The sequence below is a fragment of the Syngnathus leptorhynchus genome, chromosome 3 (assembly GCF_054491065.1).
Source record: "Syngnathus leptorhynchus isolate UIUO chromosome 3, UIUO_Slep, whole genome shotgun sequence".
Lineage (NCBI taxonomy): Eukaryota > Metazoa > Chordata > Actinopteri > Syngnathiformes > Syngnathidae > Syngnathus > Syngnathus leptorhynchus.
The window spans coordinates 1,443,471-1,467,769 of record NC_141197.1 but is presented as its reverse complement, the minus strand read 5'-3'; the positions used below and the strand labels follow the sequence as shown (position 1 = coordinate 1,467,769).

General features: G+C 40.7%; 2 protein-coding genes across 5 annotated transcripts in view; one reads left to right on the top strand and one right to left on the bottom strand.

The window, feature by feature from the left end:
* The window catches only part of ppip5k1a (diphosphoinositol pentakisphosphate kinase 1a), a 36,668-nt gene extending 32,590 nt beyond the window's left edge, over positions 1 to 4,078 (top strand). For 2 of the 4 annotated variants that reach the window (XM_085907323.1, XM_085907322.1), the window contains one exon: positions 90 to 4,073. In XM_085907323.1, coding sequence (XP_085763449.1) covers positions 90 to 724 — 635 coding nt within the window. In that variant the 3' untranslated portion in view covers positions 725 to 4,073. Of the gene's footprint in view, positions 1 to 89 lie in introns of all 4 variants that reach the window. The other 2 variants (XM_085907326.1, XM_085907321.1) reach the window with 2 other exon arrangements.
* map1aa (microtubule-associated protein 1Aa) lies at positions 2,743 to 23,211 on the bottom strand. Its single transcript, XM_085907320.1, has 6 exons — positions 23,147 to 23,211; positions 14,563 to 14,645; positions 13,470 to 13,610; positions 6,580 to 13,384; positions 6,289 to 6,503; positions 2,743 to 5,641 (listed from the first exon to the last, which is right to left on the bottom strand). Exons 4-6 carry the CDS (start codon positions 13,229 to 13,231, stop codon positions 5,486 to 5,488), a joined length of 7,023 nt encoding a protein of 2,340 aa, XP_085763446.1. The 5' UTR covers positions 13,232 to 13,384; positions 13,470 to 13,610; positions 14,563 to 14,645; positions 23,147 to 23,211; the 3' UTR covers positions 2,743 to 5,485.
* Between the last annotated feature and the right edge of the window lie 1,088 nt (positions 23,212 to 24,299).

Below are 24,299 nucleotides of genomic sequence, written 5' to 3'. Positions count from 1 at the left end.
AGAGGGGCCTTGCGTAACGTTTAACTCAATGTTGCAAATCACAATTTGGGTTTATTCTAATCTGTACTTTGGTTTTCCTATACCAACAGATAGCAGTGGTCCATCCAGTACAGTATCTAGCGCCGGACCATCTTCTCCCACTACGGCCGACATCTCCCCACGTTTCAGTTTTAGTGATAAGATTTCGCTCACTCCTCAGAGTAGTGAGGAAACTCATTCCTCTCAAAACCTCCCTTCCCAGTCAGCACCTCCACTGGCATCGCAGGTTTTTGACCCAAATTTCTCTGCTGTCTCAACCCTCCCTGAAGTACCACAGACTCCAAATAACTCACCAGAGGATGATAGCGAGCAATGTCATGGTACCGATGGTCAATTTGATGATCCCGAACACACACAGGAAGGCCAAGAAACTTGTTTAGCCGTGGAACTTCCCAGTGGTGGCATTCTCGATGCTGCTTCGAGGCCACCCTGCTCCCCACTCGCTGAGCTCTCTCTAGGTCGGATGGAAGGCTTCTGTCTCCCGAGCTCGCTGCCTGTACTGCTGGAGCTCCGAGAGAGCAGCAGCGAGGCGGGTTCCAGCTCCCAGACGCCTATGTCTCCCGAAGGACACGACGAGTTCTTTGACACCCAGGAGTCGGTGGACTTGTGGATGAACAGTCCAGAGAGTCCCCCAGAGTCTGAGACACCTCTTGAGGTCAAAGCTGATCCTCCAGCAGAACCATGATGCCTCAAAGATGGACAAGAAACCACCAGGCGTTAGTGGGTCCTGAACAGAATACTGGCTCTCTCCTCTGTCCTGTGATTCTGTTATCTTGCCAATGCTCTTTATTACCCGTAAAGATATGGTGACATCTAACAAACTACTTGTCAAGTCCATCAGACGTAACCCAATATAAATGCCTTTAAAAGGCACGTCAGCCCCTGATTTTTCTTTTTAATGTGTTGTGTGCAGCCCACCTAGTCAAAACTTTTCTGATTAATGGGAATTTGAATTCAACAGGCAAAATCCACCTGTTTTCTGAAGCCGAGCGATGATTGGTTGTGACCTAGCAACTGTGATGTCATTTTCAGTCGAGAGCAAGCGACAGCCCCTGAGATGGATTATAAACAGATGAATTATTGTAAAGAATTTGTGGATTGACTTTCCCTTTAACAATGCTGTTCTCTTAAGAACAGGGATCTCAATGTTCCCCTGCGCGTTTCTGTAAGTCACGAGTGTTAACTTGGTGTTTGGAAGGTAGTGTGTTATATTGAGTCGTATGAAAAAATACTGCTGCTAATTTTCCAGATTTTCCTTCATGAATCATTGGTTTTTCGGCTCAGCAATTTCAGGTCAATATACAATATGGCAGGCAAACTTTGAGAAGGGAAATAAATTGTATTGGATTTACAGAAAGTGCAATATTAAAATAAACAAAAGTAGGCAGTTGCAAAAAAATGTAGGCAGAAAGATGTCATCAATAATTTGCAGAAAGAACAGCCTTTAAAACCTTCCTACAGTTTCCAGTGAGGGAGTCTGTTCGAGGCAATTTGAAGCATTCTTTACAAATCCTGAACATGATTTGTAAAGAATGCACTAATTCAGTCCAGTCATCAAACAAATTACATTAACATTTACTTTCGTTGATTTGTCTTAATTTTCATTTGTTATTGTACAATTAATCCCAGAGGCTATCGTAAAGGCAGCTAAGAGTATATCCAACCTGTTACTATTCATGTTGCATATCAATGTGGTAGCACCTCGCGACAATAGTCGTTGGCTCCGAATCAAAGGCCCACTTGGCCTGACACTTATGTACTATGTATAAAGTGGAGATGTGTGTAGCGTACTGCTAACTGCCAAAGTCCTTAATACTTTCAAAGTTTCTTGTTAGAAAAGAACTATTTATTTTGACAAGAGAACAGTATATTCAATAACAGTTGGGCAAAACTGACCCTGTATTGTGGCAACCTTTCAAAACAAATACTTTGGTCAAAGGTGACATTTTACTTTTGAAGGTGCTTTTATTGTGGCAAACACTTATGTAGCAAGCATAATTGTGTTTTGCTTTGTGTTAGAAAGTTATTCAGGTATTTGATTAGGCTGATGGTCCACTTTTATCTACGATCCTATATGGCGAGATGGCACAAGTGAGTTGTTGAAACTTTACAATCATCCTGTCCATGTGCACTGGGAAAGTAATGGCACCATTGTGTTTCTGTGCTGCTTTTTGCTTCAGTCCAGGTTTCTTTTTGCTTCATTAATAATGTGCAAAGCTTTTAGCGTAAACGTTCTGGCAACTCCCTTGTATATGGCTCAAGACAAAGAATGATATCAAATTTCAAACGTATTTATGTTCAGGAGGGGAAATTATTTCATTATATGAGTGACCTAATCATCAAATAAACAAATACACTGTTTCCTTGAAACAGATGTTTTGATCAATGATTTTTGGGGACTTTTTTTGTGTGCAATTCTTTAACAATTTAAAACAGTTGCCATGGTTTGATAACATGAATATGCTTTTGTCCAAATTCGACATACCATGTTGTTAAACCCCTTTGTTTCAAACATCCATGCCATCTAGAAGAGTCAAAAAATACAACTGGTTCATGAAGCTAATTTGAAGCATTGTTTTCCCAACACTACCAAGAGTAGCATTTGCTCCTTAAATGTATCCTTTCTTAGAGGTTTGGTTTCCACTATTGCAACTTTGCATGCTGTATTAGTAACAATACAAGATTGGAGACATTTTGCTTCAGTAAATGATCATTTATTTGTCTTCATCGCACTTTCCTCTTAAGACAGTAGCTATCTTTCTATTTTTTTACTTTTACACATTTGAGGAGTAAAACAGAATATTGCACTCAAAACAGGAGATGGGGGAGGGTTTGAAGCAAAAAGAATAAATAAATCCCAAGGCTTTCTTTGCAGTACAACAGTCATTTCACGTGAACTTGCACAGTACTGGACAGAGTATCCTTTATCTCGAACTGTAAAACAAAAGTTATTTTCTCATGTACTGTAGTCATCTGGGAGAATTCAGAGGGTACACATGCACAGACAAGCATTGCTCAGTGGAGGAAAGCAGGACTCATTGAGTGAAAATGTAGCAGTCAAATGTGGATATTTTACTATGTCTGAATCATAGGTAGTACAGTAATGTCCTTCTCATATGCAAATATCAGATAGTTATTATTAGTCTGTTTAATGCAGAAATATTACATATAACATCGCTCATAGTGGCCGAAACAGACAAAACATCATCTTGAACTTTACTTAACATTGTTTCCTGTCACCCAAAGAAATACATGGATCGTTAAATGATGCATGCTCGTTTTTGGTGAAAAGTGACTTGGAGATGTGCTGCTGGCCACAGTAAGCCGTTAGATGTGCGGTAAACAAGGCAACCAGGAGATTTCTAAGTCCTCCACAGAGAACATAAAGGTAATCTGCATCTTCACATTCAAATCAACTGAAGCTTCTGCCTGCAGCCTGTTTTCTGTTAGAGAAGAGCCATTGTCCTTATGTACAATACAACTGTTGCACAGTACATACATCACTATAGGAAACTGATTCATATGCCACAACTGTATAGACTTGCGGATCTAAAAATGTTGACCCTGGTTTTTGTTGGTCCTGTAATCTGTTAGATGATTCATTTGGTTCTGGTTGGTATATGAAAATAATACAAATTCCACAACATAAATGCTAAGAATCATTATTAAAGTCACCAGTTCAACAAATGAATTCATAAATCACAAAGCAATTCAATGAAAGTGGAAAAAAAAAGCCACTTCAATAATAATTTATTGATAAACATTTATGAACATTTTCAGTCTATGAAAGAATATCAAAACAAAAAGATGTGCTTTGGGGTATAATTTGTTCAATTTAGTCTTTTGTCAAGAAATGTGTTATTTACTAAAGTTTTCAGTGACAATCCTGTCCTCATCACATTTGAACAAATTTGCTTTGACTCCAGATTTTATTTTTTACTTCAACTATATTCATATTGCTTTAATTTTTCACCAGAGCCCTTTAATGTTGGAGCTCAGAATACAGTACAAGTCTGGACCTTTATACTGAGGGCTGGATGTGAGAAGCAGAATTTGTAGAATTCCACAGCATCCCAATTTGATGTTGTGACTGTCGGTTTCTGGATGATAAGTGTATTTTTGAGAAAAATCAAATAAAATGATTGCATTCAAATACATGAAATCATTTAAATCTACTGAAAAAGTATTGTCATAAGGTAAATAGGAAAAACTGCTTTTAATTTTGTACACTGGTTGTTATTTGTGCTTTTTTTTTTTTTTTTAACTGGCAGCTTGTGGAAATCAATGACCAAAACACTGATTTGATGCTTTAGAAAGTGCTATACTTGCAGTACATGCTTTTTGTGCACTCGCGTCACTGTCAAAAGTCACAAAAACTATTGAGACTAGCTTGTCAAATCCTCTTTCACAACTGCCCATGTCCAGTCTCAACAACAAATAAACATTTCCACCCTTGCACTCTCCTACCACAACAGGACTAAAAGGCACATGGGTCTCCCACTGTAATACCAGCCCACATTTTGTCCAGTGTGCAAACACAACCTCTCTCACTATCCTCGTACATTCTTCATTCTCGGACACAGCTTTGGAAAAAGATCCCAAAGATGCAGCAGCTGATATGAGGTTCAACGTCTTCCTTCAAAAGCACTTTATGAAAAGACAGAACATCAAGGATTGGTCGACCGTTTTGTTTGACATCACATCTGACTGCATTTCTCTAAACAGGATACCAACCTCACATAAACGGAAAACAAACATCAAAGACCATAGGAAAAAAATAGACTGAGAAATGATTGGTCAAATTCACATCAATTCTAAATGTAACGGGTTATTATCATCATCATAGAAATAGTTCACAACCATATGGAAGTTTGAATAAAATTGTTCCTATGCTACAGCAAATATATTTGAAAGACACTGAAAGGACACTGTGGCCTCTATTTTAATATTCTCTATTTCACGATATCAATCGGAGGCACAAAGTTCAAACACCGGAACTATGAGAAAACTGATCACGATAGTCATTTTCTACCATCACAATGTTTCAATCTGATCAGCTATGCTGCAAAAATAACTTTAAACTGAGATACTGGGGGGGGGGGGGGGGCAGCAAATAGTATTGGCCTTAAGGTGCAAGAAAAGTGTAGTACTTACTGTATATATAAACCATTTAAAGGAAATTCTTTGCAGAAACTGCAAAAACTTTGACCTTTTCTATTGTTTAAAAATTAGTGTCATGCCACTGTCTCTGATGTCATGAGGACATGTAGTAATTGTTGTGACAGACAAAACAAGCTTAATGGTTAATGTAAAAAAACAAACAATACAATATGAATTTATTTCTGTTTAGTCTTTCTGTAAAGTTACCACAAAAGGGACAAAAACACATTAGTAGGCTTGAGATAGTTATTCAAACAGTATGGAGGCCAGGTGTATGACAGCATTCCTAAAACTCGATCTTGCAGGCGGGGAAAGATTCATCCTGCATAACAACAGTGCTGCTTGAGGCCAGGACCATGATGTTGAGCTCCTGCTGACGCTCATGTTTCTGCTGGTACCACTCACGAGTCACTTCTGTGTCATGAGTCGGGATCAGCGTCACCTGAACACAAAACATCTGGATATATCACATCTGATGCGGGAAAACTTCCAAATTTCTCAAATTAATTTCTCATTCTATTTCTTAGTTGTTTATTCTTTTCGACCACTATCTCTCACGAGGGTCGCAGGTGTGCTGGAGCCTATCCCATTGGACTTCAGGTGGTAGGCGAAGGACACCCTGAACCAGTTGGCAGCCAACCACAGCAGTTAAAAAAAAAAAAACCTTTTAGGACTCCTTTACGTCCAGAGGGAGGCTGAAGACACTTAATGTAAAGTCCAATTTCTCACACACCGTTTCCCACTGACACATGCAAATCACAACAACTCACACAGTGACGTTTTTGTTTAACATCACGAGGCAAAAAGATATTTGCCCAGAAATCTCATAAGACAGAAAATAAAAATTAGGTTTAGTTACACAATGACATCTCTGTCTGCTTTCCCCCCTCTACCTTTCATTTCCCTTCCTCACAGCGTCTTGATGAATATTGAAATGGAGGCGTTTACGATTGGTAAAACACCTTTTATCATATCGGAATTTTTTTTGCAAACGCAATTAATTGTTCATCCTTATTTATAACTTTAAAGTGTGTTAAGCAGCAATATAAGTTTCAATACATGCAAAACAATTGAGAGCTTTAAATTCACCTGAAGATTTGACCCCCATTGGGCTTTGCCATCCAGCAGCGCATCGAGAACTGCTCGGCTGGGTTCACCACTCGCATCATCATTCCCGCTCACCACATAGTATGCAGAGCGTACACGTTTGAAGAATTCTTGATCTACATTCTTAGCGCTGCAATGGTTGGGAATATAGGCCATGTCAACATAAATGGGAGCCGCCGAACCAGCCTTTTGAGAGCCTGGTAGGTCACAAGAAAGGAAAAGATGAAACACTTGCTGAAAAGTTTGTATTTTTCTAGAGCATGATTCCCTTACCCAAAGTCAGCGCTTTACCAGGGTTGTAGCTTGACCTGGAGAGATCATCATCTTTTGAGCCTTGTCCATCCGACAAGCGAGACATACGTGAGCTCTTGTCAGTTTCCTTCTTTTTCAGTGACGCAGCGCGAGGAGATGATGTCTGTTTGCCAGGCAAGGGGGACCGCTTGCGTCTGGCTGGTGATGCTGACTTCATTTTCCCGGATGCTTTCTTCAGGCCTTTAGTTTTAGGCTCTTTTTTAACATTACCCAAAGAGTCAGGATCCACCATGCAGACATCAGGGCGAGGAGGGTGGGGGTAAGGGTCCTTTTGAGGTGTAGGGACCGGATCGTTACTCTTCCAGGAAGCAGGATGACGACTGCTTTCACCTGCGGCAGATATTTTGTCGATCGGCATGTAGTCTGCATCCTCGTCGGAATCGTTGTTGCCTTGGCCGGTGACTGACGGGTACTCCTCTGTTCCTGGAGGCACTTCAGAGTCTGACTGAGAAGCGAGAGACTCGCTTATTGAAGTCGGCGGCGTGTCCTCTGTCGCGAGACCCAACCGTGCTGACGTGCCGTCAGCTTGATGGAAAGAACTGTTGCTGTGATGGTGGGGCTGCTTATGAGCCCTTCTCTTAACTGACATGTCATGTTCATCTCCCTCCTGCGACTGGTCACTTTGCTGTTCGTGATCGTCATCATCTTCATCACTACATAGCTGCTGCATGCATGGGTTGATAAAGGAAGGTGAAAGGTCAGTTTTGCGCTGCTTGTACTCGCAGGATGAATATCCGGGAGTGGTGTGGCTTGCATATGGAGCGGCTGCTCCTTTGGGTGCTTTACCAGCAATATCCTGATCACTGTCATCATCGTCGTCGTCATCATCATCATCATCCTGCCCTTGTTGACTGCACTCATCGTAGAAGGGAGAGTGAAATGGCTGATTAGTCGACGAGAGAGAAAGTGGGCGTGCTGGGTGCTCTGGCTCCATTTCACACTCCTCTTCAAACTCATCGTCATGACGATAATGGGGAGGAGAGTCACCAGGCATCCTCCCTATCTGAGGCTTGGACATTTCCCATTCGTAGGAGCTCCTGTAGCCTCCAGCACCCTCTCTGGACTCCACCCTGGCTGTGCCTGCAGCTGCACCACTAACTGCAGTGCCAGCAAGATTGGTTGAACTTGCACTGACCTCTGCAGTCTCGTTGGTTGGTTTCTGCTTGCTGGCTTGATGTGGTGGCAACTCGTAGGACCCGAGAACATCGGGGAATGCACTGCTTTTCTTTTCACTTTCAGTGAAAGAAAGGGGCTTGTCAGAAAATGTCAAGTTACCCGTGAGTCCACTAGAGGGGGATATTCGAGTCATTTCCTGCATATAATCTCCCTTGTCCTCTTCTTCGCTGCTGTCAGTCTCCTCAAAGTAATGTTTTCCTTCAGCGTCCGGTCGTGGTGAAGAAGTGACACCGAATAGAGCAGCCCTGGCTGCCTCTTTTGAGAGTGCTGTTTCTTGAGAGTGCAAAGTTAGTGAGTCCCCAAAGCCTTTTGCAGAATCCAAAATTGACGCCTCAGACCATTCAGGCTTATAGAAGCAGTCTGATTGAGGGTGTTTCTCCAAAAGACTGCCCAAAGATGTGTGTTCCTTTTTGTCTTCAGCAGAAGCAGTGGATGAATGTAGAGGGAAGGATTTGACTCCCTCAAATGGGTCACGGGGTGAAAAGTGGGCCAAGCTAGAGGTAGATTCTGCTGTGGTTGTAACAGTGTTCTGTTTCTCAGACACTTCAAGATAATCATCTTTGGAAAAGGGAGAGTCTCTAACTGGGGAATGTTCCTCTTTGAAGGAGGAGTACTCAAACAGTGGCTCAGCTGAGGCAGGTGTCTCCAGCTCTTCTCCAAGCTGACGGCTTGTTGAGAAGGAGCCTGAAGTAGATGAGGAGTAGCTATAGGCAGAGGAAGAGGAGTACCCAGGGGCAGCAGTGGTCGTGTACTGAAAGCTCGTGTCTGGCGATTTCTTGCTTAGGTGATCTGGCGACCGAGGTTTGTCAAAATCAAGATCGTCGTCGTCATCATTCTGGTAAAGATTTCTCTTTGACAACGTCAAGGTAATATCCTCTTTACTTTTGTCTGTGGTCTGATTTGGTAAAAGTGATTCCTTAAGATCACTGCCCTCCAGGTGTGACTCTGAGTAGCCAGAGAAACATGTTGAACCCTCATTTGAATTTCCACCCAAGAATGTGCAGTCTGCCGTATTTTCCTCCGCTTGTACTTTTGCGAGTGAGCCAGGGAGGTTTTCTTTCACAGCTGGTTTCTCTTGACTTTTAAAGCCATATCCAGCCATGGAAACCATGAATTCAGGCTTGTTGGAGCGAAAGATTTCACTCGCAGGACTTTTTACTTCCTTCTCAGACTTTTCTTTGGTACTTTTCTCCATGTCAGAATCAAGAGCACTATTATCATCCTCATCTTCTTCATCTTCCTCCTCCTCATCATCTTCATCGTCAACCTCATCATCATCATAATCTTCCTCATCCCTGGCTGTCAGTTTCTGCATATCAATCTCCAAACATGCGCCTTTGTTGTGATCATCATGACCAGCAGCTTCGTTGGCATTGATGGCTGTCATGGAGGAATACGTTGATGGTTGAGAGAGGTGGGCTTGCACTGGAAAAGACAACGGATCTTTCTCTGATGAAAGGAAAGTAGAAGATGCTGGAGACTTATCTACCACTGAAGCAAATTTACTTCCCGCAATTGCCGGCTCAGTTTCTGTGGCCTCTTTGACCACTGATTGGACAGCTGCCGTGCTTTTAGAGTCATGCCATGATGGAGTGCAAGGTTCTTTTCCAAATTCATCCTTCTCTGTGACTTTTTCTGTTGCTGTTACTGTGTCGAGTGGGAAACCCATTTTATCCCTTGAAATGTCTTTCTCAATCTTATCGAAGGACTCCTGACGAAATGAATCGGACTCCACAGAACTCGGTTTGCTATCATAAATGTCACCGTAAGAGAATGTTTTGCCATGCACATAAGGTGTGTCTTGCCTTATATAGATGGCTTTCTCTTTGGTCTCCTTTTCTGGAAAGTCACAGATACCAAATTTAACGCTTTTCTCTGGCTCTTTCAGAGAAGCATCAGTTATTTCAGAAGTTTCTTGACACTTTTGTGAAATGCTTGGATTTGCTGGAGACAACCTTGACTCTAATCCACTTGGGAATTGTTTTATTTCATCCTCATCCAAATACATCATTTGAGATTTAGGTTTATCATCTGCACTTGGAGCCTTTTCAATGTCTGTCTTTGTCTCATTTGTCAAATCATCATCCAGGAAGCATCCTTCTTTTGCCTCCATAAGTTTGGCCTTAACAGCTGGCTGAAGATCGTTTTTTGTGAAATAGGCATCTTCCTCTATACTGTCCTCTTCAGATTCTTCTGAAGTCTCTGATGTTGTTTTGTCATCTGGCAGTCCAATGAAGGATGTATTATCAGAAATGGTGACTGACTTCTCGGGTTTGTCAAATTTCAGTGCGGTCACCGCTTCATTTTTCTCTTCAGTCTTTAAGGACTTTTCTTCTGCCGGAGAGTAGCTACTGCTTGTCGGCACTGACTGTGTGGGTGAAGCAAGTTTCATAGTGCTGTCATCTGGACTCGGACATCTGTCGTCACTGTCTTGCCTTACATGGGACAAACCGGTGACAAGAGGTAAAGTTGGCGATACAGGTTCTATTCCAGTGGTGGTCACGATTCCACCTGTACTAAATGGAGATATTTGTTTGTTGACAATCTGCATAGAAGATTGTTGTTTGGCAGAGAAGACAGGAGGAGAAATAGCTGGAGAGGGTGGTTTCTCTTTCTCTCTAAGCAGCAAGAATGCAGCGTGTTCATAGCCCTCTTGGAGTTTACCGAGTGGGATGTCAACATTGGGAGTTTGATCCTCATCCTCATCTTCCTCATCCTCATCTTCATCATGAACAGCATTGGCCTTGGCATCACTTTCCATTTCATGGATGTTGGGTTGGTATTCGTCAGAGGAAGGAGACTTAAAACATTTGTCGTCTTCCAGAGAGGAGGTGGGCGAAATGGTGCCTGCAGAATGGAGATAGTCCTTTCCTTGATTGCCTTCTGTATGTGACGGTGCATTGTTGGTATCAAGAAGGAGGACATTCCTTCCAACTTCCTCAATCTGAGGGGCTGTAACAGATGCGATGGATTGGTCTTCAGCGACGGATGTAGCAAATGAAGACATCTTGTCATATTCTGTTATGGATGTAGCCGATGATATGTGTTCTTCTTCTGCAAGAGGAGCTGTAATAACGGCAGGGTAAGATGGAATCTCAGGCTCCTGACCTCCCATGAGGGCTTTGGGTCTGACATCTACAACGTTGGATACAGCAGAGCTTTTCATTTCTTTCAAACCGTGGATGGAGTCAAAGGTTTTCAAGGCATCGGGAACCGAGACGTCATAAGATCCAACACTATATTGTAACTGTGGCATTCTCTCTTCTGTATCATCATGGATCTCCTCATCAGAGATGGTCTGTTCGGTCTCAGAGTAACCAGGAATGGTTTCGTCTTGGATAAAAGAGAAGAGCTCTGAGGCCGATGCTCCGAATCCTTGTCCAGACAGTGCTGCTGTAGATGAGGTCAGTTGTGTGGTTTGTCTGTTTTCCAATTCTTTTCCAAACTTCTCTTTTTGGATCTCCTGTGTTTTATACTTGACAACTGCATCATCTTCTGTTCCCTCAAGCTCAGCTTTTTCAATGACATTATCATCCTCCTCTGAGCTATCACTCTTCTTTGATATGTCTTTTGAGTCATCCTTTGCAGAATATCTGCCATAGTCATCGAATGTCACGTCGTCATAATTCTTGTAAATGCCGCTGTTTGAATCTTTCCTTTGAGGAGATTTTGTCTGTTCTGATGTTTTCTTGTCTGTGTTGTATTCATCTGGTTTCTCAGGGAACATTGATGAAATGGTTTCTGTATTTGTACAAAAGGATGTCATTTTGTCTTCAGGAGGAATTGACTTTGAAACCTTAGTATCTTTGTGAAGGGAGACCTCAGATATCTGGTTAGCCTCATTCTTGGGTTTGGATAGCTCTTCTTTTTTCAGAGCCTCAAAGTCCTCAGTAAGGTCCTCCGGGGATGATACAATGGACCTATCTGCAAGTGCTGCTGCTGCGACCTCTTCATGAAGGTTCTCTGGAATTTGTTTTTTACTATTCACATGCTCCTTACCGGTTGCATTTTTTTCTGTCTTGGTTTTAGTCTGAGTCTTGACCTTATGTAAAGTTTTCCTCACTTCAGGGGTGAGTGGCTTTAGGTCGGGTTTCATCATTTTTCTCAATTCTGGCTTATCCTTTTTGAGTTCCTTCTTTTCCTTCTTCTCCTCTTTTCTTATATTTTCATCCTTTTTTACTTTGTCCTTTTTCATTTCCTTTTTCTCCTTGTCTTTCTTTTCATCCATTCGAGACACTTTGTTAATTTTGCCACTTTTGTCAGCTATCTTCTTCTCTGACTTTCCTGTCACAGGGGCAACCTCACTATTTTTCAGTTGCTTGGTAGCCTTCAGACTTGGACTTTTTATTTTTTTATCATCTTTCTTTTCCACTTTATTTTCTTTGGTAGTTTCACTACGGGACTCTTCATCCTGCCCGACATCTTTCTTGGTTATTTTTGAGTTTGGTTTTGGTGAAGCTTTGAGACTCTCTTTGCTTTCAGCTCTCGATTTCATTTTAGTCTGTTTGATAATGGGCAGCGGTGCACCAGAAGAAAGGTCTTTTTGAGTAGCTATTGGGTATCTCAGAAAGTCAAGGTGTTTTAATTTCTCAAGGCCCTCAAATATTTTATTCTGTGGTGCATTTCCAGGAAAGAGCACCCTGACTATCTTTTCTGTCGGACGGTGAGGAACCCAAACAATGAGGGCAGTAACTGATGTCAAATAGGGAACAGATATTTCACCTTCTTTTCCATTTGACATCAGAATACCAGTCTTGGCTTTGCTGTTCCCAGACCATTTTTGCATAAGAAACTGCATCTCTTTGCTCTCTTTGACAGGGTTGAGCACATACATGTCTAACTTTCCCACTCCAAGTTTATGAAAGAGTGTGATGGGTTCAATAGTGTTAGTCACCGCCCTATGAAGCGGTTCAGGTGTGATACCGAGTTTATTGAGGTACTGCAGTGTGAGAGATGCTTCCTCAATGCTTCGTTTCACTTTTAGAGTGGACTCTGGCATCCGAAGCTTCTCAGGGACATTCAAAAACACAATGCCAAGCTCAGGGGATATTAGGTTCTTCATTGACTCGGCACTGCTGCTCGAACCAGATCCTCGGTTGCCCTCCTCCTCCTGTTCTGCAATTTTTCTTTGGAACAAGCCATTAATGCCAGGAAGGTTGTCTGCCCCGATATGGGTGAGCAGAACAGAGTCAATCCTATCAAGGTGCCGAACCAGCTTCCAGAAGCAAGACTTTCTGTCAGAGCCACCATCCACCAGGATGTTAAACCCATTGACAGCAAACAAAGCAGAGTCTCCTCTTCCTCCAGGAAAGATGTAGCAGCAAGGTTTGGAAAGTTTCAGAAATCCTCCAGAGGTTGGGGGCTCTAGAAGTTCAAAGGGTGACGGCACATCTACTGTCTCTGAGACGTACTCTGTAAACGCTGTTACCCCTTCCATACTGGGAAGGTGAGATTCAGGGTTCAAACGATATTCCAGAATATTTTGAAACTCCTGGCTTTGGCCCAGAGAGCTCCAGCCCCCGTCTCCTTGACAGGAAACAGTAAGCCTTGATGGCTGCTTGGGGGAAACCTTGGAAAGGACTGTTTGCACCTAGAAACATGTAGGAAAACAGTCTAAAAAACGAATCACGATAAAGTCAAGAAATATATCAATACTATATATATATTCTACTTACTTGTGTGCTGGAGATGATATCAGAGAAGTGTTGCCAGGTAAAGGCCCCACCTTGCAGAAGGATGTCACCTCCCTGGTCAGAGCTCTGCCCACTAAGTATCAGCAATTTATTTCCAGCCAAGTCAATGAGCAGAGAATGGACCTAGGGAGAGTGCACAAGCATTTCACAATAACCTGTCTAAATTTAAACCGCAAACATGACAAATGAAGAAAACGGGGTCCCACATTTCAAAGTAGTCACACTTAAAAGCCAGAAAGGCAAGACATGAAATTCAGTCAACCCCATTTTGAACACCACTACCTACAGTTTGACAAGATTCACTCACACAAGTCTCATCGTACTTGTCCTACAGCAACTTTACTGACTTCACGACACCAAACGGCCCATTACACCCCACATTTCAGAAAAAGAACGTCTCTCCTCATATTCAAAGCCATCTTCTTCGACGATAACGTCGTCTCACATTGGTCACACTTCTCTGTTTGACTTGTTCTACCTCCTGTCCGTCCGATCACCATGGGTTCAAAAGCCTTCAGTTGCTAAGCTTTCCACCTTCAAAATGCACTGCCACGTTCAGCTTTAATTTTTACAAGAGGAACTTTGGACAATTTTGAGATGACGTAGGACTTGGTGACCATGGAATGCCTGAAGGCTAACCCTGTAGGACTTGTGTGACAAAGTCTCAATGGCCCAAAGTCTTGATTACTAAAGAGGCTGAAGACCAGATCCACTGCAGAGGTAGCTGGCACTTTCAGTTGAATTACATCACAGCCACCACAAATACTGCAGGAGAACTAGTCGCGATTCTGCTACAAAATTTGACCCCTTTTAGTCTTGGGAATGTAAGAAGTAGCTAATACATCTTGATATTTTAGTCTACTGATATTGCCTTCCACCTTCCAAATGGTTTGCACATCGCCATATGTACTTAATGTAACCCCAGAACATGATCTTTCCACCACCAAACTGAACTGTTTTCTGGGTGAATCTTGAATCCATATGGGCTCCGGTACATAAAAATATACAACAATGGGATAAAGCGTTAAGACAGTAATCAGTGTACTCGTCCTTGTCTTGCACATGTATGGCTCACCTCTGAAGAAACAGACTCTTCTGATGGGTTAACCAACACTACTGTCTCAAGGATGTCACTCTGATATTGGAGAATCCTCTGACCTAAAGAAAACACAAAGAAAAAAAAATAAACATGCTGTAGAAGAGAAGTCTCTGATGTTGTGATCGGATTAGTTGAAAATGTTTAAAAAAAAGACTCTCAACAACCTAAATACATTACTTTCCTGATAGTTTTGAAATGCCCGCAAGTGAAATCCACCAAGTTGGGGTTGTTTTTTTATATTATTTACATATTGAATACATTTATTCATCTATCTATCTATCCAACCAACCACTCACACAATTACCCATTAATTGATTGATTGATTGATTGATTGATTGATTGATTGATTGATTGATTGATTGATTGATTGATTGATTGATTGATTGATTGATTTATCTATTTATGAGGGGTTAACTAAATACTTGTTAAATTTAATAAATTGAACCCTAAAATGCAAAATGAAAGCTATACAGTGACTTGCAGGGCGTGAGAGGAGCCTGCTCTACCACCCCAACAGCGGACGAATACAATGGAACGTTGACCAATATCGACATTAAAGTTTTGTATTTTTATCCTAAAATAGTTCATGTTACTTTAACTAGAATCATGTAGTGTATTTCAGCTAAAGGTACAACCCTTTGTATGAACGCAATTTCAAATCCTCGTTGTTGTTATTGTTGTGCAAAAATAAATTTGGTGGCCATGACTCATGCTCATGACTCTTGCTGCTCCTTTTGTTCTTTGGCATCATCATCTTTTTCATTGATGCTGTCAATGCTGTCAACCTTTTAAAAGAGGAAAGAACAACGGAGAAGAAACCCTGACAGCAAGTGTACTCATCGCAACTTACGCTTTGAACAAGAATAGGAAAAAAAATGCGCAATAAGATTGTACCTTTGGTGGATTACAGTTGAGGCAAGCTGTTTTAAGACAAACTTTAAACGTTATTTGCCAATGTTTCATCGTCGTTGCCCTGTTGCCGGCTTCCCTCTCCCTGAATGCATGTTTTCGGTCATACTCATACGTACATATTTTTCAAATTCAAGCTTTCAACAAAAATGCACTAAGATGCATGTCAAAAGAATGGCCAGGACATGTAGACAGAATTACCGTAATTTTCAGACTATAAGTCGCGTTTTTTTTCATAGTTTGGGTGGGGGTGCGACTTATACTCAGGAGTGACTTACATGTGATTTTTTTCACAAATTTTCAAAATTCCAAAATCCGCGATGTAGTGAAACCGCGATAAACGAACCGCGATGTAGCAAGGGATTACTGTCATTTGAACTGCAAGTGACGTCACCGGTGCCACACGGCGGTTGTTTACATAAAGGATAAAGGATTCGATCACGGGATGACGAAGCTGACGAAGGGCCCCACGTTTGAAGGATTTAATGATTTGGAGTGACACAAGGTTTGAAAAAGGTATTTATGTTATAGTTATTTGATATATTTTATTTCGTGTAGCAACTTGTATATGTTTTTTATCGTTACAGTTCAGTAGTTGTTGGCTCGTTGAACTCTTGTTTTGTTAAATAAAGAGCCATTTACCAAACCCACGTCTCCGGTACTTTGTTAACGCTACAATATAGTTAGTTATATACTAGATTTGTGCGGCGCACGCGCGGCATTGTTGACATAAAGCACCAGGAATTTGATCGATGGATTTAATGATTAGGAGTGACAGAGATGGTTTGATAATATTGTTGTTATTTGAAATATACTTTATATATCGTTATATGGGTCTGTGAAATCATTAGAAATGCAACTTACAACGGGTCCGATGACAGCGGCGCGGCGCATATGCGGCACATACGTGGCATTGTTTACATAAAGGACGATCGATGGATTTAATGAATTGGAGTGACACAGATGGTTTGATGAACGTGTTATTTATGTAATACTTATTTGAATAACTCTGAATGTTACGTCAGGCCCGTTCTCAGCTCCTCGTTTGTGTATATGTCACGTTAGCATACCATATCGTTTACCCTGTTGTTGCTGGTTCATGATTGGATTTTGACAAATAAATTTGCCCCAAAAGTGCGACTTATACTCCGGTGCGACTTATATATGTTTTTGGTTTTTTTTACTTTATTGTGCATTTTATGGCTGGTGCGACTTATACTCCGGAGGGACTTGTAGTCCGAAAATTACAGTAGTACTCCCTCATCTATACCGTTTATCAGTGAAAATAAAAAGTTGATTCGGGCGTGAGTACTCCTTTAAGTATTGAGAGTATGTACTTTTGCCACCTTTGACAACAATGATTATTATTATCATGGACAAACAATTACTGACTGACTCGTACATTGACCACACAAGATAGAAAGTATCCAAAGAATGATCTGGGACAGGCTCCAAATCCAAAACCTTTCTCACCATAGTACGGCTGAGAAAACACAGCCAAAATTGAAATATGGGAGAGGTTAGAAATATTGTTGTATTGTTGTTTTTTAGCATATGTACGGAGTACATATATACTATATGGGCCACCACCCAACCTTCCCCAACTCCTCTCATTTCTCCCCGGTGTTATTATAAGCCTATTAAAAATATTCTCTACACACACAGACACACACGCACACAAAACTTTACAAGCCTCACTGGCTGTTGCCATGGGGACACTGATGTGGCTGTCTCTGTAAGCTGAGTTACACTGACCCAGTCTTGGCTGAGGCAGACGCATTGCAGCATTTCTGCAAGAGGGAGGGATAGCTTATGCTGCATGACAGTCGGAACGCAGCATCACATATTACGTATAGTAACTGAGCACATGAAAGCAGTCATTCACTTCTAATGGGAGGTTTATTTAGTGTGAAAGACTGATGTTTATTTCAAGTCAAATGAATGACACTTCATTATTTACGTTTGATTTGATAAAACCTTCATGAAAATGGTCAGAAAGAGACAATGAGCTGCCATTGTTGAGCATAATCCTTGATGACTGAACAAACTGTGGTCCAATTTGTATTCGCAGAAAGATGGTTCTCTGTGGTGCACGAAAAATCTATTTGCGCAGCTGCTAACCAAATTGAGAGGGTGATAGTTTTTTGTTTTAACCAACATGAAAAACCACAGGCACGAGCGAACAATAACATCCACCCTTTTAATAAGGTTTAAACACATGTGGATATATGTCATACAATGTCTTTAATCCAATCATTATGTACATTAAGTGAAGCTAGAACAGTGCTATCAGCTAAAATTGGCACATAATTTGACTGAGGCTGTATGTTGCCGATATCAATTTCAAAAACACTGCAAGGTTTGCGATTGTTATTAAAAGGCACCAAAAGGTCCAGTTCAGTCAGTTCACCACACCCTGACCCATTTTAGGATGGAAATACATTTTCCACCTCAAAATAGAACAGCAGCAAACCACATTGAAAATATTAATCAGAGTGAGGCATGCAATGCATTTATGTTTCACCATGTGGCTGATGGCCACAGTGAGGAGACACTTTTATTCAAGATTATGCTAAGGAATGAAAGAAAGTGGGCCATCGCAGCAATCTGGAGACTTTGGGGAACGTTGTTGGAGTGGTAAAGTAAGGAAGACATACATCCAGCTATGTATTGTCAAGTATTACGATGGCATGGGTAACAATTGTGCTCAACTAATGAGCAACCAGAATGCAGAATGTCTTTGTTTTTATATTTCTGATTTTAAATTCATTACAGCACTTTGTATACGGCTATGGATGTTTTTAAAGTGCTCTATAAATAGAGTTGAGTGATCTGAGAATATGCAACATGTTTGATCACACAATGCTGAACATGCTGACATTCAATATATTGATGTTTAATATATTTAATGAATCTGTGTCACATAGCCTTTCTGATCAGCCGGAAAAGCAACTGAGAGTGCACGTGAAGTCAAGAAGGTACCATGCATTCAGAACATAATGGTTGGACCAAATGTTTTTTCATGTATCGCAACAAGTCCATTGATGAACATGTTACCGTGCGTTGCCACTGTCACGATCATATGGCATCAAACACTACATTTGCTAGACGACGGCTAAATTCCGACGACATTCCTGCAGCAACATGTCCGATAGGTCACTTATGTGACCCAGTCTGAACCAGGCCAGATCCCTTTGGACACTTGCTAAAAGCAGTGTGGACAGTCAACCCTAAAAATCCGATTTGAGGAGATGCCTGCACTCTGAATGCAGCCTACAAGCTTGAAAAAGCTTGATTCAATCCATCAATGACATCACTGTTGTGGCAAAGCTCAGCTATACCTGCCAAATGTCATCAATGTGTTGCATTTCTGAGAAGCCTATTAAATATGCCTCACAAACCTCCAGTTCAAATTTGCAACAAAAAAAATCTCCTGTATAGCTTCTTCTTTGCTAAAATGTTTTTATACTGTTGTAATAAAGATAAATGCAGGGAACAAAACTGCGGCTTAATCAATGGCTCAAAACACACTACTGATGGATTGTGAGTAAATTGTGTTTCTCTCATTAGCACTGATGGAATAAAAAGGTACAATGACTACAAATATTATTGGCGGTCAGACTGAATTAATGGTACATTTCATCTTCAACGGTGGGACAAATTGACCATCAATTTAGTTAACTGCAATAAAATATTCTTTATTTTGTATCTCACCATAATTCACTGGACTTGATAGACAGACGACATGAATCAAACGAATGATTCTGTTCATTGCTACTAGGTGGTGATGTTAGTTATAAAACCGGTATTTAATTTTACCCACAATATGAAAATAGATGCCCTGTGCAGTTGCTTTAACTGTTGAAAGTGTCTCAAACACCATAAAGACAATTTGTAAAGTCAAAAGTAAATTGAGTACAAAGCTATCTTTTCTGCTCCGTCAAAACATTTCTGACACTCATCTTGCACAGAAATATTCTGTTATTCTTATCTAAGTACATAGTGTTAATACTTAGTAGAGTCTCAATATTTCTGAATTTTTCAAATTCTTAACCATACATTCCATGCTGCATGGCAGGTGCAGCTGCAATATTGTTTCTATTGCGTAAGGTGTGTCTCAAAGTGATTACGTCATCCCTGCACAGAGACGCAGATTTGCCTCTCTCAGATCTGCGAGCCTGCACTCGTCTAATAAACTACTATCACCGACCGGGCCTAATTTATTTCTGTGCAAATGGAGTCTAATGTATTTATGAACGACGATAGAGTGTCTTATTATTACAAATAATTCTGCCATACAGATTGTTATATAAATATGTTCTTGTTGGTGTGAATCTGTCAAATGAAATTGAGCGGAAAAAGCACTTTCCTCGAGCTGAAAACTGTAAGAGAAATGTCTAACCGTGTGGGGGTGTTTAAAGGAATCAATCGAAAAGCTAAAGAAGCCTACACATTTGTGCTTCTGGAGCATGATGCAAAGTAGTTTTCAGCCTCCATCATCTGAGCTGGCAGCGGCACATCTACGGCCTACATAATCCCAACTACAGCTTCATTTGCTGTCACCTGAACCTGAAGATGAAGTTTCCTTTTGCCTACTGGTTGGCACTGTTAGCATGTGTGTTTATTTTTGGTCATTATATGGTATGTTTTCATCATGGTAAGCCTGGGACCCCAGCTGAACATCTGATGCAATAATAAAGGTTACGAGTGAGAAGAGCCCATAGCCAACCATGTTACGTTTGGGCATCCGCTACATCACTGTAATTGGGATCAGCCCAGTGTACCCTTTGTTTTATGCCAAATCATCTGGGATGGACTCCAGATGCCCTACAGAGCTGAGGGGAACAGTCAAGACCTTTCAGCAGTTAACCAGCGAGCCACACTCTACTTGGCGTAATAGCATTGGAACAAAACTCAAACTATTTGTTCAAAATTTTCAAAGACATTTTTTTTCATGCTATTAGCTGCCAGTGGCACCAGCAGAAAGAACTTCGATAAGCTGCTGAAAGAAATTGCGTCCATGCGTGAATGTGTTTTTCACAGTATATTAATTGCGTGTGCCTTAAATTGATTTAAAAATTGATATATTGCCAACTAAAGTGTATCAGTGTTACAACAAAATATTGATTATGTTGGCTACATAAAGTTTTTGACTCTTTCAAAAATGTGATTACTGTAAAATGAACTATGACTTTTTCCCATCACCTTTAATTTTTGTGGCTTTAACAAAGAAGAAACTGATTCATGTTTTTTTTTTTCCGGTTGCTAGAAGCGTCACATTCTCATCTCGTGTTAGCTTTTCCATAACTCACCAAACTTGCTTTCATATGTAATATGGGCAGGTTATAAACCGCTGCGCTCAACATACCACATTTGATAGAATGTGTGATGTTTCTTCTTTATTGGTAGATTTTGAAATCCCAGATTACTAATTTGTTTTCCATGAGCCAACACACAAACTAAACTGAATACATTAAGGATAGCATTGCACACATGCACTACTGTAACTCAAGGTGATTTATGAATCTGAGATGAAAGCCGAAGCATGGTTGTTGTAAAATGTACAGGCCCTTCAAGATATGTTACCATGATGTTTATGTGATTTGTACTTGCTGCTTTCACTGACCAGGATATGAACACTGAAGATGCAATTTGGAGAACATTGTGGCTCACAACCGCAGCTTTCATTCCATCTAACGGAGTGACATATACCTCGTAACATTGTTTTAGCTACACCAGTGATTTTCAAGCTTTGTGCCGGGGCACATTAGTATGCTGTGAGAGCTCTTAAAGTGTGCTGTGGAAATGATCAAATTTCGCTTAACTGGTAATTAATAATAATAATGATAATTAATTCCTGACTATTCATGTGTTTTTTTTCTAATCTATCGATGCCAGTGACTTACCGAGTCAGTCAGAAGAAAATGAATGACCTAATTGATGGAAGAAAGTATTTGATTGACAATGTCCACTTTCTGTGACATTTTTGTCTGGTGCTGTGCCGTGAGATTTTTCAACTTTCAATTGTGTGACTTTCATCAATAAATGTTGGGAGTGACAAATCTAGACTATTACTATCACTATTGATAGTAAATCAAGACAGTCAAATGCACTATTTGACATCACACATCAAAATAACAATATAAACACTAAAGGGTTATATAGTAAGTGCAGACGTTTTTATATTCTTGCTGTGACGTCGTCATTGATTTGCAACATAAGGGGAATCAATAAGTGGAATCATCAGGCATGCATACAAAGGGTTAATTACTGGGAATGTGTTCTTTTTCAGAACTGGTTGTAATTCCCCATCCTATTTGTTCATTAAAATTGCTTTTTCTTATCATTTCAAAACTTGATTATTGGAACAATATTTTTTACTTTCTTCACTCTTTTCCTTTCACTGTGACTATATTCATGAACATCTGATGTTTTACATCAACACTTTCCATTTTGTCCCAGTACCTTGAAAGAAAGCTATAAAAAAAGAAAATGTTGATGCTAATGTTAGTACCTATTGTTATGCATGAGCAGTACGTGCACAACCTGTGTTGTTATTTTATCTATCCATTCATGCGGCAGTATCGCTATTATTCTAAAAGTACAAACTGATGCGAAGCTGAGATTGTTACATCAGAACTGATGACTGAACTGGCATTTCAGTGAGTTTTCCTCATGAACAATTCACAGTCTTTGTTTATATCATTAATATCCCTCCAATAAAAATCAGTTGACAAACCATCTCTCCAGTGACATCATTTCTAATGTTCTCATAATTACCAGCATACTCTCTCAATGACGTCATACCAATTGGCTTGGCGTATTCAACGATTGTTTCACAAAACCATGAGACTCAGAAACAACGTTACACAGGAAAATGCAGCCCCATCCCACTCACTCGAATGTTTCTGGATTAAAACATCAGGAGTTCAGATTTCTATTTTGAGGACTTTTTGTCAAGCCTGTTGCATAATTTCAGGGTCATTTGGAGAGTGAGATTTAAGCCACATGGCAACACAGATTTGACCCTGATGACTAAGGTTGTGGCTTGCCCAATTCAGACTCATCAGGCTCACTACCTCAGATGTTGCATTTAGGTCAGAAGATGTTGCTTTAACTATAAATTAGGTCACCCAAATTTACTGAACTGAAATGACAGTAGCTAGAAGTGCATGGTGGCAAATAATGTCGGCCCATGGCTGTGTGTTTACACTACAGGTACAATGTATAATCTGGTACAACACCTGAATTAGTTTAATCACAATATTAAATATCACATTATTTTAAAATACAGTAATCCATTGTCAAGGCAGCGTCTGTGTCTTTCCAAAGCATATGTAGCAACTGTTATTGAAATGGCCGTGTGCTTGTTTCTGCAGCCTGTGAAATGGCCGGCAATGTCATCATCCATGATATTACTTACTTAATCACACCACGGCTCCTTCCGCGTACCCCTGACAGTGCAGTAAGATTCCTCTAGAGTGGCAGCAATCTGCATACATCGATCGTGACCGACGTGCTGTTTAAAATTGGACTATTCTACCGATTGCTGCGTCGAATCATTCGCCCGTTTCGACATAAGAAAACGAAAGAAAGGGTCGAAACGTCCAAGGTTGACAGCGTCAAACCAAGAAACGGTGAGGGTGCTTACCGTCCTGGGTTTGGCGATGTGGATGGAGCAGAGGGGAGGGGAGGGGCAGTGATGCTGCTGCTGGGCTATGGCTACGGAGGAGAGATGAGGAAGGAGGGCAGGATCGGCCAGCTTGGCTCAACGCCTGCTCATGCTACATTCAGGAACCGCTCGGAAAACCTATAGCGTCCCCGGATCCCGATTGCCGCTGTTTGTGAGTGAGCTTATTCGTTTTCAGCAAAACAGTTCATTTGGATTTGGAGGCAGGCCAAGATCCTCAAAATAAATATCTGTCAAATTATGAATAGATGGATACCTATAAATAGGTGTTTCAGAGAATAGAGGAAGTGAGAATTGGTGACTCACTTCATTTCAATCTTTAATTTGTTCCGTGACCAAGCTTGTCAATTAATTTACCAATTCAATTTCACTGTCATTAAACTGTTTAAGTTCCTCCCATAAAACAAGTTTAAATACCATTCTCGACACATAAAAAAAAACCCATACACATTACGCATTCAGTTAAATGTAAGCATCTTCTCCATGCGGTATGTGAAAAGCGCTTCACCAAAGTTGTTGCCCTGTAACATGGAAAATAATAAAATGAATATGAAAACGATACAAACTCATAACTTACGGCACTCATTAGTCAAGGGTATTTGGTTTTGTAGGTGCAGATCTCATGCCTAAAAGGCATCCATTTATCTGCAGGACTATTTGAAGATTAACAGCATGGATGTGGGGGAACCTGTGCAACCTGTGCAAATGTTCGTGTCACACAATTTCAGCATTTTCATTTAAAAGCTAAGTATTGAAGTTTAAACTCTTGATGGCCTGACTAATAATATCCATTACAATTGGGTGGTAGATGAGAGACCAATATAGCTGTGCGTACCTTTCCACATTTTTCATCAGTATGAGTCTTGTGTTCTGGAAAAAGGAACTTTTCAAACAGCTGTGAGTCAAACAGCTGCTGGTGGAAGAGGGACAAAAATAATACTAGCTAAACAGACTCAAGCTTAAAGGAACTGTATTGTAGCATTTTAAGCCTTTCACGGCTAATTATAGGCATACATGTGATTATATATTACCTTTGGCACAATGGCGATCTAATTCCTTATGAAATCAGAGTTATTTGGGTGGCTAGATTTCTAATGCTGACGTAAACGCCTGG